Raw genomic sequence first — 16,927 nt, 5'->3', positions numbered from 1 at the left:
GGGTGTTACATCACCTGATGGACTACTGAACTCCACCTCTGAAATGAGTGATGTTCTATATATTGGCTAATGGAATTTAAATTAAAAAATAAATCATGAGTCTAGGTATTTATACCATTAGAGTGGTGACGGGGTTACAAACAAATACAAAAAAAATTCAGGTGGAAAGGGAAGACATTCCTAAAGAAAGAAGTGCTGAGTGGCAGTGAAGGATGATGGATCATAAACTTAGTTGCTAAGAGACTCCCCAAAGACTGGGACCTTTCTCATACTTCTGAACTGTTCTAAGGAAAAACAGAGTTTTGTTGACTTTGGAGGCAGATTCCGGCAGATTTGAAATGCCTCTCTCATGGCCTCTTCACTATTTATGCTTGTTTTCTCTGTTTCTATGAAATTCATTAGCTCCTTGTCAGCCAGGGAATGTGTCAGCCTGATCTATAACTATCTTTAATGAGGAAAGAGGATTAACTGAGGTCATTTAGTTGGTTTATTAACCACAGTATTTAGCTGACCACCACAGCTTCATTCGAGACACTGAGCAGATGATACCTTCTTTGCCTATTGATGAATCAGTGTTCTCTATTATGTGCAAGGAAATATGTAGGCCAGAGTGTTCTTCATTCAGGGTGAAGACAGACCATCCATCATCAAATTAGTGTTTCTGGGAACCTACTCTGTGCTTATGTTCTAACAGGGGTTGTCAAGAAAATATCCTTGAGGAGAAAGAATAAGAAATGACTGTTAGTAACTGGTCATGTTTTCTAAAGAAAGAAGGGGGTTGGGATAAATGCTTGGGTGAATGGTAGATTTGGAATTTTCCCAATGAACTGAAGGCTAGATAGAAAACGTTTTCCAGTTCAAGGAGGCCGAATGCAATGAGAACCCTCAAGGACATTCTTTGCATGAGTCTGGCCTTTGCACACAGCGAATCACTAACTCCTCACATAAACCACATGCTGAAGGGATTAATGGCCTTATTTAAGGAGGAAAAAGCCAAGCTCAAAGTGGCAAAAGACTAGCCAGTGGGAAGTGGAGGCATAATTCAAACCCAGTTCTGTTGGACTTCTCCTACACTAAACTCCCATGGCATAACAGAAAGAACATGAGGTTTTGCTTGTTGCTTTGTTGGTTGTTTCTTTGTTTTTACTGGGAGACTTAGATGCAAGTCCAGACTAGACTAATTGCTGAGCCCTGAAGACCAGTTATTTAGGTTCTCCAAGCCTATTTTCTCATCTATAAAATAAGACTGATAATAATAAAACATACCTCCCACATGGAGAGAGGATCACACGAGATTTGAGAGTTTCCTTGCAAACTATAGAATGAAGTGGATGTTACGGAGTTTCTTCTTCTTATGCCTTTCATTTTGGCTCTGGTGGGACAAGAACAGGCTTTTCAGCACTAAAATAGATTGTAAGGGTTATTTTATGCAGCTTTCCTGGGCAGCCCCAAATGACAGTAAATTAGATACAAATTTCAGCCAATGGACTTTTGTTTGACACTAGGATTCCTCTACCAATAGTAAAACTTAGAAAATAGTAGAAAATGCCCCTACCCACACCAGTGGTGATTCCTACATGTATTTTTTAACACTACTTTTAATTTTTAATTAAATATAAACTCAATTTTATACATTTTTAAAATTTCTTCCTATTAAGACACATTCTTATTTATTTTGACTAATATTGTTGCTACAACTATTATAATCGTCCTATAAGAATGCTTGTATTATGGGTGCTTAATAGTTCTGAACACTGTGTTAAGATTTGTTATTTTATTGATTTTCATATTGTTTAATTATTCCTATTTTAAAGTTGAGGAAACTGAGGCTTAGAAAGTTCAAGTGTCTTCCTCAGTCAGACCCTTACTCCAAAGCCCATACCTTATATTTCCAGAGGCAGAATATGAGGAAATATCTTGAGGGATCCAACCTAGACCAGACCAACAGTAGACATCCAGTGGAGAAAATTGCAAAGATGTTATTGACCAACTCACAGAAAGATCTCTGCAGAGGAAAGGATCAACATTCTAATAGAAGAGAGACATAAACAACCCTACACAGAACAGAAGATAAGCAGAGATGGGATGGGGTGGGATGGAATGGGACAGGATAGAAATGAATTAGAACTGGATAGAATACATCACATTAGGGCCCCAGCTATCTGCAGCCCACTGTTAGGAACACCCATCACAAAGAGGTTCAGAAGGGAGCACCATGCCCAACAGTCCTTGCTCATTTAAATATGAACAATATTTGGCCACTTAAACAGAGTTAATAGGTGTCCAAACTCTAACTCTAATAGACTGGTTGTGGTGTTTCATTTTGTAAATGAAATGACAGGAGGACCGCATCTGGCCTCTTTGAGAAAGAAATTCACTATCATTGTTACAGCCTGTACAAGTACAGGATGATAAAAGAACAAACTGCAAGGGATGCATCTTCAATTCCTATAAAAGATACTGAAAGCTTTTCTTGACACCTGTAGTATAGATCTCCACAATTCAAAGAACATCTTTAGGAAACGATCTGAGCCTTACTTGCAACAATCTCTTCCCCCTTATTCTGTGATGGAGTGTAGTGGTTAAATGCATGAATTCAAGCAATCTTGGACAAATGACTTACCATGTCTATGCCTCAGTTTCTCCCTCTATAAAATGGGTTTTTGTGAGCATTAAATATATCACTACTGGTAAAATGTTTGGAGGCATAACTGAAATATAGTAAATGTTATATACATGTGTAAATATCAGTCACTATTGTGATACTCTAGCTAATTTTCTTCATATCTTACCATCTTAAAGGTTGGGGAGCTTCCTGAGGTAAAAGGTACCTTCTTTAAATCTTCTATATTCTTAAGCATAGTATCTGACATATATGAGCTCACAATTAGGGGCTTAAGAATGAGTTATTCATCTTTGCTGATGCCATGCTCCCCACTTAAAGCTCCTCTCCACAACTCCCCAAGTCCACCTACCCTTAACTTGGAAGGGACCTTGGCATTGATGCATATAACGGACGGGTACAAAAGAACATCCTGTGGTGATACACACTACCAGCCCAATTACACAGATTCAGACTCTGAGCCATGAGAAACGAGAGGATGTACCTGTGATCACACAGCAAGCAGGAGGGAGTCACAGTAAATGCATGAATAAATGAAATGAATAAAATGAGCTGTTTGAATCCTGCATGTTTAGGAACGTGTTTGGCGACTTCAGTAAGAAAAAAATAATAATAAACCAGAAAAATTAGAAATTTATTTTAGCAGGCACCCCCTTGTTTTAAAAATTGGCCTTTAAAGTTTTATAACCACAAAGAAGAAGCTTAAATTGCTTTAGGAAGCTGAAAGTGACAAAAATATTAGCATTTTGTTTTTACTCAGAAGTCATTCAAGCTAATATAGATTTTTTTTTCTCTCTCTCTTTTTTGGTTTCTCCACAGGCTTTTCAAAACTTCCCACCCACCCAAACCAATTGCAGGAGTCCTGGAGAAGGAATAGGCCAGATGCCTCATTCACAACTACAATCTCATTTACAACCTGTCCCTGAGCCCTCAGAAAATTGACCAAGCCTTGAGGTAATTCCGTGCGGGAGAAAATCTGCTCTCGGAGCCAGCCCTTCGGTACTTAAAGGAGCTATGATAACAAGCCCATATTGTGAGAACAGATGTTTCTTTTATCTTCCTTTTTACCCAGACACGTGTTTCTCCCTGGCCTCAGTGAGGCTGATACGGTGACTGGAGATCTGGAGATGCTCTGGACTTGGACTTTTATTCTGGCTATAATGCTCCCTCATAAGCAGCTCAGAGTAACCCCCCCCCAAAAAAAAAACAGGATTCCTCTGCCAAGATAGCAAGAGCCCAATTTCTTTAAGTCCCCGTCTATTCTAACAAAGCTCCTTATTAACATTACATTATTTTTTTCTATATTCCTGATGAAACTTTGTTTTTGCAAACCCTGCAACTCCATAGAGTAAAAAATATGCTAGATATTGTTGTCAACCCCCCAAAATGCCTGTCACATAAGAGACCTTGACACACCATTTTTGGATGAGTAAACTAGACTTTTCCTATACTTACTATTCTAGGAAGAATTTACATCATAAGAAAAATAAAGAATTCCCAGAGAGTTCTCTGAATAAGTGAGATATTTTCTATAATACAAAACTAGATGACGCTACACTGTCCCCAAAGATATTTTCCCAAATATATCTAAAACTTGGAAGTTTTAATGATTGACATATCGGACAAAGGGTTCTGGAAGTAGGTAACAGCTTTGCTCTCTCTGGCAGGAAAATCAAGCAAAACTTTCCACAGGTTCCCATAGTTCTTCTATCCAACTTTGCATCTCCCACAGAACTCGTACTCACACGCACATCACACCACACAGATAGTATGAGCTCACCAAAGGAATACTGACCCAGGACTTCAGAGAAAAATGTGTTCCCAGAACCATCATTAATGCTGAGTGACCTGGATTCTGGTTTTCAAATTTGTGTGGGAGACAGGACAAAGGGAGTTAGGTCAAGGGGGAAATTAAAAAGCTCTCTGAGCATCCCTTTTTATCCATTTTTATGGAGGGGGGGGTCTCATAAAATCTTATAAACAAAACCTTAAGAACAAAATAATTTTGATCCACAAACATTGAAGATCTCCAAGGGCTCCAAGTCTGACCTGCTTCAATTTTAATAATCCCTGAGTAACCCAGAAAAAGGCCTCCTGAGGCCAGCTGACCATCTCTCTAACATTCTAGAACCCTTGCACCTGATAGCTGCCTTTTAGGTCAGAGAAGTAAGCAAACAAATATGGCCTTTCTCATGCTACCGAAATGTCAAATGAGGAAAATTAGAATATTAGAATATTAGAAAATTAGAACATTAGATCAGACAAATAAGCATACATTGGGCAACTAACATGTGCTGGGAACTGGACATACTTTGTTTCATCCAACTCTGACAATTCAGTGTGGTGTGTTTTACCATATTGAGTAAATGGTACTCAACACTGTTGAGGAAAGAGAGGCTCAAAGAAGTAAAGGGTAGAAAAACTGTTGGGCTGTTCCTATTGATAACTGGCCAGGGGGATAGAGCCTTCTGGAGATCATTGGTCACACACCTAAGAATGTCCTGTCCACCCTACATCTCTGTGGGGAAGTAGACTGGAAAGAGGGTTGGATGATGGGAGGCCCTCAACATGAAGCCAGGGTTATCAGACTCAATCATGAGATTCTGGAAGCTATAACCTTACCTTACCCAATTCTTTGTGTGCAACATCTAGATAGCCTCAGCACTCACCAACTCACACAATTAGAGGAAACTCTGTTGACATACAACACAACATGAAAGATGCCCCAGAGCTATGCGACTAGAGGTCACGCACACCACAACCTCCTACAGAGCTGGCTGACTAAATGAATGCTTCTGCAAGTGCATGGCCATATCTGGATCCACAGTCACCCCACCACTACTACCTACCCTTCAACAGAGAGCAGAAAAAAGAAAAGGCTTTGTAACCAGCCAAAATCCAGCTCTGGCACTTGTAGGTGGTAGCCTTGGCAAGTGTTTAAGCTCTCTGAACTTCAGTTCCTTCAACTGTAAAAGAGGAATAATATAAATACTTAGAGTTTCACAGGAGTGTTTTAAACACTGAGAGTCATGCCGTTTGGAAAGTTCTTGTACAGAACTTTCTGGAGATGGACCTTTCTTGGGCCCTTTCCCTCAGCTGCCGAACATTAGGACATTTGAACGATAGTCCCTGAAATGACATAGGGACATAAGGCTACCCCATAGCTAAAACAAATTTTGAGGTTCATCTGTCTTCTAGAACCGAGAGACAATTGTTTTTGGATCATCTTCTGTCTGGAATTGTCCACTATTTTACCCCAAGGGGTGTGCGTGTATGTGTGTGTAAGTGTCTTCATGTGTGTGTGCACACAAATGTGCACGTGAGGGCCTTTGCAAGACTTCAACTTTGCAAAAGTAAATGCTCATTAGCTTTTCTCTGAGTAAACATTAAAAGAACCAAAATTCAACTTAAGTCATTGATAAATCTAGGATACCAAGGTGACAATGTGATAGCAGATTTTGGATGAGGTCTTACCTTGAGACAAACCACTGGACAGAGAAAGGAAAATGCTATGAGGTCATTATGCTTTAGAATCTGGTTTGACCTGTATCCCAGGACTTCTCCATGATTTGCTTATGGAAAATCTGTTACCTTTCTCTCTCTCTCTCTCTTTTTCCCTCAGATCAGTGTTGTTTTGTACACTCCCTGTAACGGTATCACTGGGATTTTCTAATACTGGGGAGAGAAAGTCTGGTGTCTGTGGTCTTGAACAGGTTTCTCTAGCAGAACCTTTCTACATAGGTATCTGTGTACAGTGGACTGTTCAAACTCCAGTATGCCCTGGAGAGACTCAGGGTCAACTGTGTCTGCCCTAACTGTCTGAAAGCCTCAGCCCCTAAAGATGGATCACTGAAGACATGGTAGAGGCTGTGAATCCCAACAGCTGGGCAGACTCCTTCCCAGATATATAACCATGAGCAATTCATGATCTATCTCACAGAATCATTCATATTGAAGGAGATAATGGGACAAACTGCCCAGTACTATACCTCTCACATAGACATACTCCATTAAGGGAAACTGGCTTTCTATTTTATTCTTATACAGTATCTCCATTTACCCCATTCAGTGAACCAAATCACTGATGCCTTTTCCAAGTACAGACCCCTTCCCAGCTAATAGGCGGCTCAATGATCATGTGGTCCTGGAGGACAGAGATCCAGCCCCCCACATTACTGTTCTCCATTCTCTCACTTGCTCTGACTCCTCCCAGTAACCCAGCTCAGGTGACATTACTACTATGCCCATTGTACAGATCAGAAACTCAGATCAGAAGCTCAGGGTGATCAAGGTACTTGCGTAAGGGCTAATAGCTATTGAATGACTGAAGCAGGATTAGAACCCACGGCACCACTTCAAGTCCAACAGCGACTTACAGGTCACAGAGCAAAGAACCTGCAAAATTCTCTCTAGGATGCATGGTCTCTCTCCCCAGTAAGGGCTGGTGTCTTTCCCAGCTTTGTCTCCAACACAGAGCACAGATTCACCCCCAAGTAGGCACCTGGAAAACACCTGTTGAATGGAGCCCCCGCATGAAACTTTGGAAGCCCCACAGCCTTCTGCCCTCTCCCGGCTCTCCCAGCTAGATCACTGCCTTGTGGGGACTTGAAGGAAAGGTGTTTTCAGAACTCTTGGCATTGTGTGTTCACACAAGCAGAAACACAACTGTATAGATCACGCAGTCCAAAGAGTTTGCTAAGTGCTCCCTGACTCTTCAGAGGAATTTCCCAAGATCATTAAGAGAAAGAATACAGGGTTTGATATTCTAATTGGGATCAGCAACTGGACAGCTTCGGAGCAGGCCAGAGAACTGTGAAGCTCTACAAACAAACGCTGGCCTTTCTTCTCTTTCTCTCCTCTCCCCTCCTTGTTAGAGCCTTTCAGCTACAGTTCCAATGCTCCCTAGCAACAAAGGCGGGGGTCCCCGAGCTGGGGTGCCTCAGGAATGCCAGCCATCCCTCTCATTAGCATTCAGGGCCCTTCATCTGCCTGCACAGTTAGCTTCAGGACCATGCAAAAGGCAGTGGCTTGGGGGAGGCCCCGCACTTAGCGTGGCTTGTTGGGAAATGGGAAGCCTCCAAGAAAAGTTTCCAAACAAAAGGCATCAATATTATTTGTGGAGCCATCAGACTGCCTGGGACACAATATGGCTCTGGCTCAGCCACATGCTCTCTCCCCAGGTTCTATGTGAAGTCCTGGTGGGGACTTTCCAGACACGTCATGGCCCTGTGTGCCAACACACTGGAAGGTCTCCCTTCTCCTCCCCTCTCTGCTGCACAGTCTCTCCTCAGACTCAGTTTATGTAGCTTGGACAATGGGTAGACTCTAGCTGGCAGTGGGAGAGTCCAGAGGAAGGGAGTTGACAGAGAGTAAATGGTCAGATGGAAGGGCAATCACAAACAGATGGTGCTGCTAGGAATGGATTCCAGACAAATTCGCAAGCAGATTGAGCTCTGACGAAGACTTAGCTGGTGGAAAGCAAGCAATTGGTGCCTTGCACCAAGCCTTGCTCAAAACACAGCTCTCCAATACACTCTTCAACAGTTCCACGAAGGGACTTCTACTGGGTTCTGTCTCACTGGAATTCCCAAATACTGTTCAACAAGCCAGTCCCTGGGAGATTCCAACCAGCAGAACCATTTTCAACAGTCTCATATTGTCTCTAAGTAGAGTTTCCTCCAGACTCCCTATGTTTGAACACCTCCAGGGATGTGGACCTCATTACTTGCCATCTCTAAGACAAGTCCTTCTCCAGACAGCTCCAATTTGTTCTTTTGCAATTGGTCTCTATCTTAATCTCCTTTCTACTCTCCATTGTGGCCAAAGAGTATGTAAAGTTTCATCAAGAAATCATGGCAACAGCAACTGTACTAACCTTGTGTCTGGCCCTTCCAGGCATCAGGGAGTTAAAAACAAAACATCGCCACCACCAACACCAACAAAAGCAACAACCAAAAAAAAAAAAAAAAAAAAGAAAGAAAGAAAAAAGAAAGAAAACTTTGTTTCTCTCTTCTAGAACTGACTCCAGTTGGGGAGGGTGCTAAGGAAGGGGCCCTTACTGTATAAAACTTTCCATAATCCATACCATGACCTACACTCTCCATTTCCACCTTCCTATGTATGTACCTCTGAATAAGAAGCCCATCCCAAATAAGTCATCTCAGCCTCAGAATACCCCCACCCCTTCCCTTGGTTAGCAACACTACTTACTCCTTACTCAACCATGGCACCACATGCCCTTGCATCCAGCGTGTGACAGAGAGCATGAAGCAGAAAGGCAGGTATGAGAGGCACTCCCCTTTGGGTCCATGAGTGGAGGAAGGACTGGATAGGTAGATGGATTTTGATTCAACCAGAGAGAAGACATGCTAGCAATCAGAACTGGTAAACAATAAAGCGGGCCACTCCCTAAGGTCAGTAGCTTTCTGTCCACCAGAAGCACTTGAGATGGATAAAAATTCATCAGGGATGGGAACGATGAGCAGGTCCTTCCAAGTACAGGATAACACAAATGATGGAATATTTGGGTTATGAAGCATCAGATAGCTTGCCAGGTCTTGGACACCTTCACCCAATGACAGAGAAGGAGAGAAAAGGTACCGCTATCCTTAGACAGGCTTAGTCTCCTCTGCTCTTATGTAACCATCATCACACTTGTAATTAAATCAGTATTTTCTTGCATTAAGTCTAGTCAGGCCCTGGCTCTTTCTCAGGCAGACCCAAAACAAAGAACTCTACACAATGGGAGCTTGCAGAGCCTGAGATCGAATCTACACCCTGCCTTTGGAAGACCCATTTGGGGATCATTATTCCCCCACCTCCTGAAGGAATTGATTTCTGACCAAGTCAGCTGTGATGTCCTGTGCAGTATCTAGGGCATGTTTCCAGGTAAACCCTCTATCCTGAGGGAAGACAAAAAGCGCAAGAACCGGCTGGGAGTGGAGTGAAATGCAAGAATGGTGGGCATTTTGCAGGTAAATATAATGAGCCTCCAAGAAATTCTGTGGCTTTGCTGAAGGTGAGGGAGGAGCTGGAAACAGATGAGAACTCTCCTTCCCTCACACCGCCCTTAGGGGCATTCCTCGCCAGTCCTGCCAGTCCCACTCCCTCCTGGCTTGTTTTCTAGCCGCAAGCAGTACGTCTGCCCACTCCAAGAGCCAGATTGGCAGAGTGCAAGAAACTGTGTTCCCACACACTGGACGCCTTGGGATCTGTGTCCTGCTGCCTCATGCCAAGGTTCCCTGAACCCAAGGGAAGGGGAAGGGAGCTCTCAGTATTACACACATGCTGTGGGCCCAGTACTATAATTTCCCCTAATACTCATGACAGCCTTCAGAAATGGGAATTATTCCCACGTCACAAATGAAGAGCTGAGGCTTAGAGGTTCTGCAAAAGAGCGGTAGGGACATGATTTAACACAGACCTTCCCAGCTCCAAATCCTGTGATGACCCCCACCCTGGGTTGTCTATGGGGGCAGAAATGACCTGGTGCTGCTTCCTTCTGGGGCTTCTAATAACCTCGGATCATTTGTGTCTAGGGAGAGAAAAGAGGAACTCAGACCTGTACAGTTCTCTCTTTTTTATTTAACAAGTATTTACTGAGCACCTACTATGGTCAGGCCTCAGTAAACAGTTTGTGTGCATTTCCCAAAATAGTTCTAAACTTCCCAGAAAAAATGCTTTTGCCCAAACCCTGCTGACCGACTTGGACTTCCTTCCTTCTAATACTGACCTCTGTCTGGAATTGGAGTGTTGGTAGCTTCTCTCCCTGGCTCTTTTTGGATCAGAAAATGCAAGCCTACTCCCATTTATCTCTCTCCTCACTTAATCCTTCTCACTCTGTGAACACCACTCAGCCAACACTATGGTTTCCCTGGGCCCTCTCTGGGGTCTCGATGAGGCATGAGTGACTTATTCCTACATGGATAACTTAGTTATTTGTTGGTCTGAGGCCATATGGAAACCACAGATATACCACACAGATCCTTCAGCAGGAAGCATCTGTCATTCCTATCCACCCATCCATCCATTCATTCATCAGTTCAACAACAGCAGCAAAAAAACACCCCACTGTGCTTAGATACCAGGCATACGGAGATGAATGAGGCAAGACTCACAGTCTGGAAGCAAAGGCAGACACTAGAGATGTCAAGTCCAACAGAGTCTAAGAGCTGTGCAAGAGAGAAGCCAGGAGTACCCGGCCACAACGGAAAGGCACACAGCTCAGCCCAGTGACCACAGCGTGGCTGTTGTCAGGGAAGGCTTCCTAGAGTGTTTAGGACTGAGCCAAGTTCTGGCAAAGGAGAAGCAACTGGCCAAAACGGGGATGGCATTGGCATGCTTGGGTGGCAGGGTGGAGTTCTCCAGGTAGGCCAAAGATGATGAACAAAACCCTTGAGACATGAATCTACCCTCTGTTCTGGGAACCATGAGCTGTGGTTACCTACACTTCAAGCATGATGCTCCAGGAGAAAGTGGAGGAGGCAAAGCTGGAGATGGTAGAATCAGGTCTTGAAGGCCCTTGATGCCCAGCCAAGACTCCATGCAAAGCAGAAAGGGCTGTGGTATGATCAGATGAATGTTTTGATCGCTCAGGGGCCATTTGGGGGGAAGCTCTGAGATGCAAGACGAGAGGCAGGAAAACCTCTTACATACGATTTGTGTGACTTGGGTAAGTCACTGAACATCACTGAATCTGAGATTCTTCATCAGTAAAACAGTAGGATTTAAAGTACCGATTTACCAGAATCATTATAAAGACTGGATATAAGGTGTGGAAAACACGCACAGTGCCTAACACTAAACAGGTCTCATAGAGTGGTAGCTACGTGTTTTATAATATTCATGTTCTAGAATAACCTGATCACAAAGACGAAGGACCTTGCCGTAAGAACAGCCTTTCTTAGGAAAGGCACGAAGGATAATGCCGTCAGCAGAGCCGCTTCAAGGGAGTCATTGACACGGACGCACACACACAAGTAAATAATTTATGTGTTTGAGCCATTTTTTGAAGGCCCATTATTATTCCTACTCCCTGCCTCACAGTGACGCTGGTAGTCACAGTGCATTAGTTAATTTCATGGCCCTGTTGTGAATCTTACAATATTTCATCCTCCTAATTCAAAATATCCATTCCAAGTGGTTCCAACTTCACAAATAAATAATTCCTGTTGGAAAATGGAGTTTTTCCATCTGCCCAGCCCATTTTCCATCTGTTCCTACGAGCTCGTGGTAGGACGGAGCTGGATCTTGAGGCCCCGTTGATTAGTCCTGATTTAAGAAGGAATGGTTTTCTCCCAGATGGATCGTACATTAATGATGAAGATTCATTTCCCCCGTTATTAGTTACTATGTTAGGAGACAGTTTTAGAGATCTGGAAGTGGACCAGAAGCATGCTAGATAAAAGGAAGGAGAGAAAAGTCACATTGACCTCACTCCCACCATGCACTTGACCTTATAGGCACTGTATGCGGGGCACCCGCGTAATTTGACCATTGCAACAGCTCAACAGGTAAATGTGATTACGTCCATCTGACACATGAGGGAACTGAGGGTCTGCAGGGCTTTAAAAAGTGCCTAAAATCAGATACTATGTAAATAAGGGAACTGGAACTGAGTCCCCAACTCAGACTCTTTCCGTAACGCCAGGGATTCAGGGGAGCACTGTGCTTTTTGAATGGAAAGTACATTGACCAAAAAATTATGATGTTGTTTCTTTGGATAACCATGTCATATTATAATAGAAGAGTATCCAGTAAAGGAAAGATAATCCATTTTTAGGCCCTTACAATAACATGGAGCCGGACAGAGGAAGACATTCACGTATTGATACAGTCAGAATACAGCTCGATCTTAGAACTTACACCAGTGAACTATGAGTTAGAAAACTTGGACTCCTATTTTGGATCCCTGACTTATCTTTATAGCCAAGACAAATCACTTAATACCTCAGCCTCAGTCTCCTCAACGGTAAAGTGAATCTACCCTATGTTGCCTCTTCAGGGAACCCCAGAGTATGTGGAAAGGCACACCTAGAAGGAGCATGTAAGCTTACAAAAGGGAGGACAATTTGTCAATGGTTAAATTCAGTGCAAGTATTAGATGGCATTTTCATTTCTGTGCCTGCTTGCAACAAAATGTTGGCCCGCAACAAGATCAGGAGTTTGTGTCGGCGGATACATCCAGGCAATCCTTCCTTCACTGAGAAAGTCTGGTTACAAAAAGACATCAGTTAAACTAAATGGGGTGCTTAGTGATGCAGATGATTTAGGCAAACAGTCTATTGGCCAACACCAGCCTGTGGCCCACACACTGAGTTTTGCCGTCTAGACTACCTCCAGGAAAGTGGATGGTATAAGCACTGGCGTAGACAGTCTCAGCAGACTACTTACCAGCTTTATGTGATCTTTATCAAATTATTTAATCTTACTGTATCTCAGTTTCCTCTTCTAACAGAACAACACAAAACTCATTGGGAGGTCATAAAGATGAAAAGAGGCCATGACTACAAGTGTGACTGTGTAAAACAGGGCCTGGGACATAGTGGCCAGAGCAAAAGAGTTATTCACCGTCATCACCAACCTAAAGCATCTGTCCTCCTGGTCTACCACAGTGTGTAAATTCCCACTACTAGGGGTTGAATTTGGTGGTGGTACAACCAACTCAACTCAAGGAGGTTGTGGAGCTATTGGCATCCCGTGGACAGGGCCAGGGATGTTGTAATACACAGGACACCCCCCACAATGAGGTATTATCCAGCCCAAAACATCAATAGTGCCAAGGTGAAGAATCTTGCATTGGACTCATTCCTTTGGTTTGAGGTCTCCTGCCATCATATGAAGATTTAATAATATACTTCAGGCTTTACATAAACTTGTGGTTTCATAGAATGGCAGTCCTAAAAGAGACTTTCGACCCTAAGAGTCACCATTGTGCCATACAAATACCCGTTTTACTGGAAGTAAACCTCAGAGGGGCAAGAACTTCCCTTCTCCCTCTCTCATGTAGTAACGGAAATGGTAATTCTGTTTCTTCTATCTTTCAGTCTTACCTCATAAAAACACACATGCCCAGATTGATCAGAGAAACCCAAGGTCAAAGTCACCAGGCTACCAACTGAGAGAGCTAAAATTACACCCCATGTTTCCAGATCCAGTGGCTAAGAAACTCAAGCAGGGGAAAGGTCAATGTAGCCCAGGGCACTTGCAGCTCAGAAACGAGGCTTCGGCATTTCTTGACCCTTCACATCCATAAAGCTCAGCACAGAGAAGGGAGGTGGGTGGGAAACAGGGTAGCAGCAAGAAGCAGTGAACTTGGAGTCAGTCTTGGAACCAAGTCCTGCTCTCTGACTCTTCTTCTGTGTTACTGACCAATTATAGGAAGCCTGGAAGACTTGCACCGTATCTGTTGAACACTCCAAGCCCAAGGTCGGCAAAGTTCATCCTCCTTTATTCCATCTCTCTCTTGGTCTCAGATTCTCCACTCATGAAATAATGATAATAAAATGTACTTATCTCAAACAGCTGCCTGTAAGATCGAATAAAATCAAAAGTGCAAATGCAACTTGTTATTAATGACTAAGAGTACAAACAATTATTAGCTGTATAACCTTGGAGAAGTCACTTAACCTCCCTCTGCCTCAACCTCCACATCCACAAATGGGCTTCATAATATTATTACTTTCCTCATACTGCTGTTGTGAGAATTTAATGAGTTAATATACATGACGTACTTAGAACAGTGCCTGACATGTAGCAAATTTTATGCAGAGAGTTAGCTAATATTGCAACTAATCATACTTTGCCCTCTGGATCTTTCTAGTGAGGTCTAAGAGCTATCCAAATGCAATCTTCCTAAGTAAATTGTGGAACTCTACGACAGCCAACAAGGACAGGGCAAGATTCTCCCAAAAACTCCATGATGGTCACCTTCCTGCGGACCGTTATTTCAGGATCAGGAAACAACAGCTCCCTCTGCTGCTCAGAACTGAAACAGCACCATGGTCCCCTCTGACAACTTCATTAATATTCTGTCCTTTCTGCCCTGCCAATCTTGCCTCTTGAAAATGCTCTTCCCAGACTGATGAAATTGCTTCTATGTACTAATATCATCAGTGAGGCATTTTCCTAAGCAGCTGACTCATGACTTTTTTTCTTTTTTTTTTTTTTTCCTCCAATCAAAAGGAACCATCCTTCTAGGCTCTAGTTAGAATTTGAATAGCTCCAGTTCCCATTCGGAAGCAATGCTCCGGAGCCTCAGTAACTGAAGAGGGCATTCTCCCCACTGGGAAAGAAGCAGTGGAATTGGAGCATATAACAAATTGTTCCCATCCAGCAATCACTTTGTAATGTGACTATTTTCAAGGTAAACTCATTCGTCTTGTTGAACAGATGGCAAAAAATAAATAAATAAAGGTCTATCTTTGCATTTCTGAGACCCTTAAAAAAAAAAAAAAACAAAAAAAACTCTTTCCCAGATTCAGAGATGAGTAAACAGGATTTTTATCCAGATGGGTCCCATGGCCTGAGTAAAATGGGACAGGGTAAAATAAGTAAACACTTATTTCCTCAGTTGGAGGTTAACACTCACTGAAAATCTACAATGTCAAATGTTTTTAAGTATAATCTCCTTCAATCTTCACAAAAGTTTGGTCAGCTAAAATGTGCCATGCCCTGTTATAAATGCAGGAACTGAGACTCTGAGAGGTCCAGGCAGTCACATGATTGGCACATAACAGGGCCAAGGATTTGAGCTTTTTCTAACATACCATGCTGTCTCCCAAAGACTCAAAATCATTCTGGGAAGATGGCGGCCTACAGGTTGGTGAGATAGCCCCAGAAGTGATTGGAGAAGAGGAAAGGGATTCCTCTTTTCAAAGGAGCTTCTAAAGGGCTTGAGGAGGGCCACCCCTCCAAAACTACCCCAGGAAGCACCCTCACTTATCCTGCAGCCTCCTAGAACATGAACAAGCTTCCAAGTGATGGAGTCTTGCCTCGGGTCTGTGCCATTCCACCAAACATTTGAGGAAGAAAGAATACCAGTTCCATCTGAACTCTTCCAGAATATAGAAGAGGAGAGAACACTGTCCAATTCATTTTTCAGATTACCCAGATACCAAACCAAAGACATTACAAGCAAAGAAATCTATAGACCAATATCCTTCACCACCATAGGCTCAAAAATCCTGAACAAAATATTAGCAAATGAAGTCCAACAATACATGAAAAGTTTAATGCCAAATAAGATTTACCCTGGGAATGTAAGGCTGGTCCAGCAACCACCATATCAACGGACTAATGAAGAAAAACCATATGATCACCCGGTGTTCTCCAGATGAGAAACTAAAGCCCAGGGTGGAAAAAATACATTCTCAGTGTAACAAATCTGGTGTGACAGATCTGACAAATCCAGATTTAGAATCCAGCTCTCCAGACCTCAGAGTTGTGTGGACCGATCATCCCACGGTGGGAGCCAGAGAAGGCTCTAAAGTATAGACAGACAATAATCCAGAGGCTTCTTAGCAGCTATCACATGAAGTGAGGCAGTCGGAATGAGCTCCCTCTAGGCCACACTGTGCTCAGAAACACCTGAGGTCCATGCACAAAGGCACAGACCCGAGAGAACACTGGGTTGGTGGGGAAGGACTATGTGCCCCCTGTAAACTTTCCAAAACAGGTCGAAATTCCAACGGGTGAAACCATGACATAAAAAAATCTACTTTGTAATTTGAGAAATATGAGCCAGGCTTCTTTCGAGGCAGTTTTTATTTTTTTATTTTTTTTTTTTAAAGATTTAATTTGTTTAACAGAGAGAGAGATTACATGTAGGTAGAGCAGCAGGCAGAGAGGGGAGGAAGCAGGCTCCCTGCCGAGCAGAGAGCCCAATGTGGGGCTCGATCCCAGGACCCTGAGATCATGACCTGAGCCGAAGGCAGAGGCTTAACCCACTGAGCCACCCAGGAGCCCCTCAAAGCAGTTTTTAAAAAGTCACGGAATTTTTATTAAAAGGGTGGGGTGCGGAGGAGGCTGTAAACACTTTGGTATAGCAGAAATGACCCAAACCTCCCCATTCTACCACCGCGCTGGGGGCCGGATCAGCAATGTTCACTTTTGTCAATACCCTACACTAAGCCATTCAGAAAAGCTTTTTGACTCTTCCTTAGTAATCTGATATTTGAGTCACTATCCTAAAGCTGGTAGTTCCTTTACCTTATTGGAAAATAATGTTCAGATAAAAGTGTCTTTTTTTCCTCCAGGCAAATTCTCAGTGGTTCTGTCCCCAGAAAACCTTCTCTCTCCCGGCCA

At 43.0% G+C, this 16,927-nt stretch overlaps 1 protein-coding gene across 1 annotated transcript in view; it reads left to right on the top strand.

The window, feature by feature from the left end:
• Positions 1 to 3,641, top strand: part of C14H1orf87 (chromosome 14 C1orf87 homolog) — an 88,263-nt gene extending 84,622 nt beyond the window's left edge. The window contains 1 exon segment of the mRNA XM_059377088.1: positions 3,481 to 3,641. Within this exon segment, the coding sequence (XP_059233071.1) occupies positions 3,481 to 3,641 (161 nt within the window).
• The last annotated feature ends 13,286 nt before the right edge of the window (positions 3,642 to 16,927 follow it).

The sequence above is a fragment of the Mustela nigripes genome, chromosome 14 (genome assembly GCF_022355385.1).
Source record: "Mustela nigripes isolate SB6536 chromosome 14, MUSNIG.SB6536, whole genome shotgun sequence".
In the NCBI taxonomy this organism is placed as follows: Eukaryota; Metazoa; Chordata; class Mammalia; order Carnivora; family Mustelidae; genus Mustela; species Mustela nigripes.
This window is presented reverse-complemented; position numbering and strand designations above follow the sequence as displayed.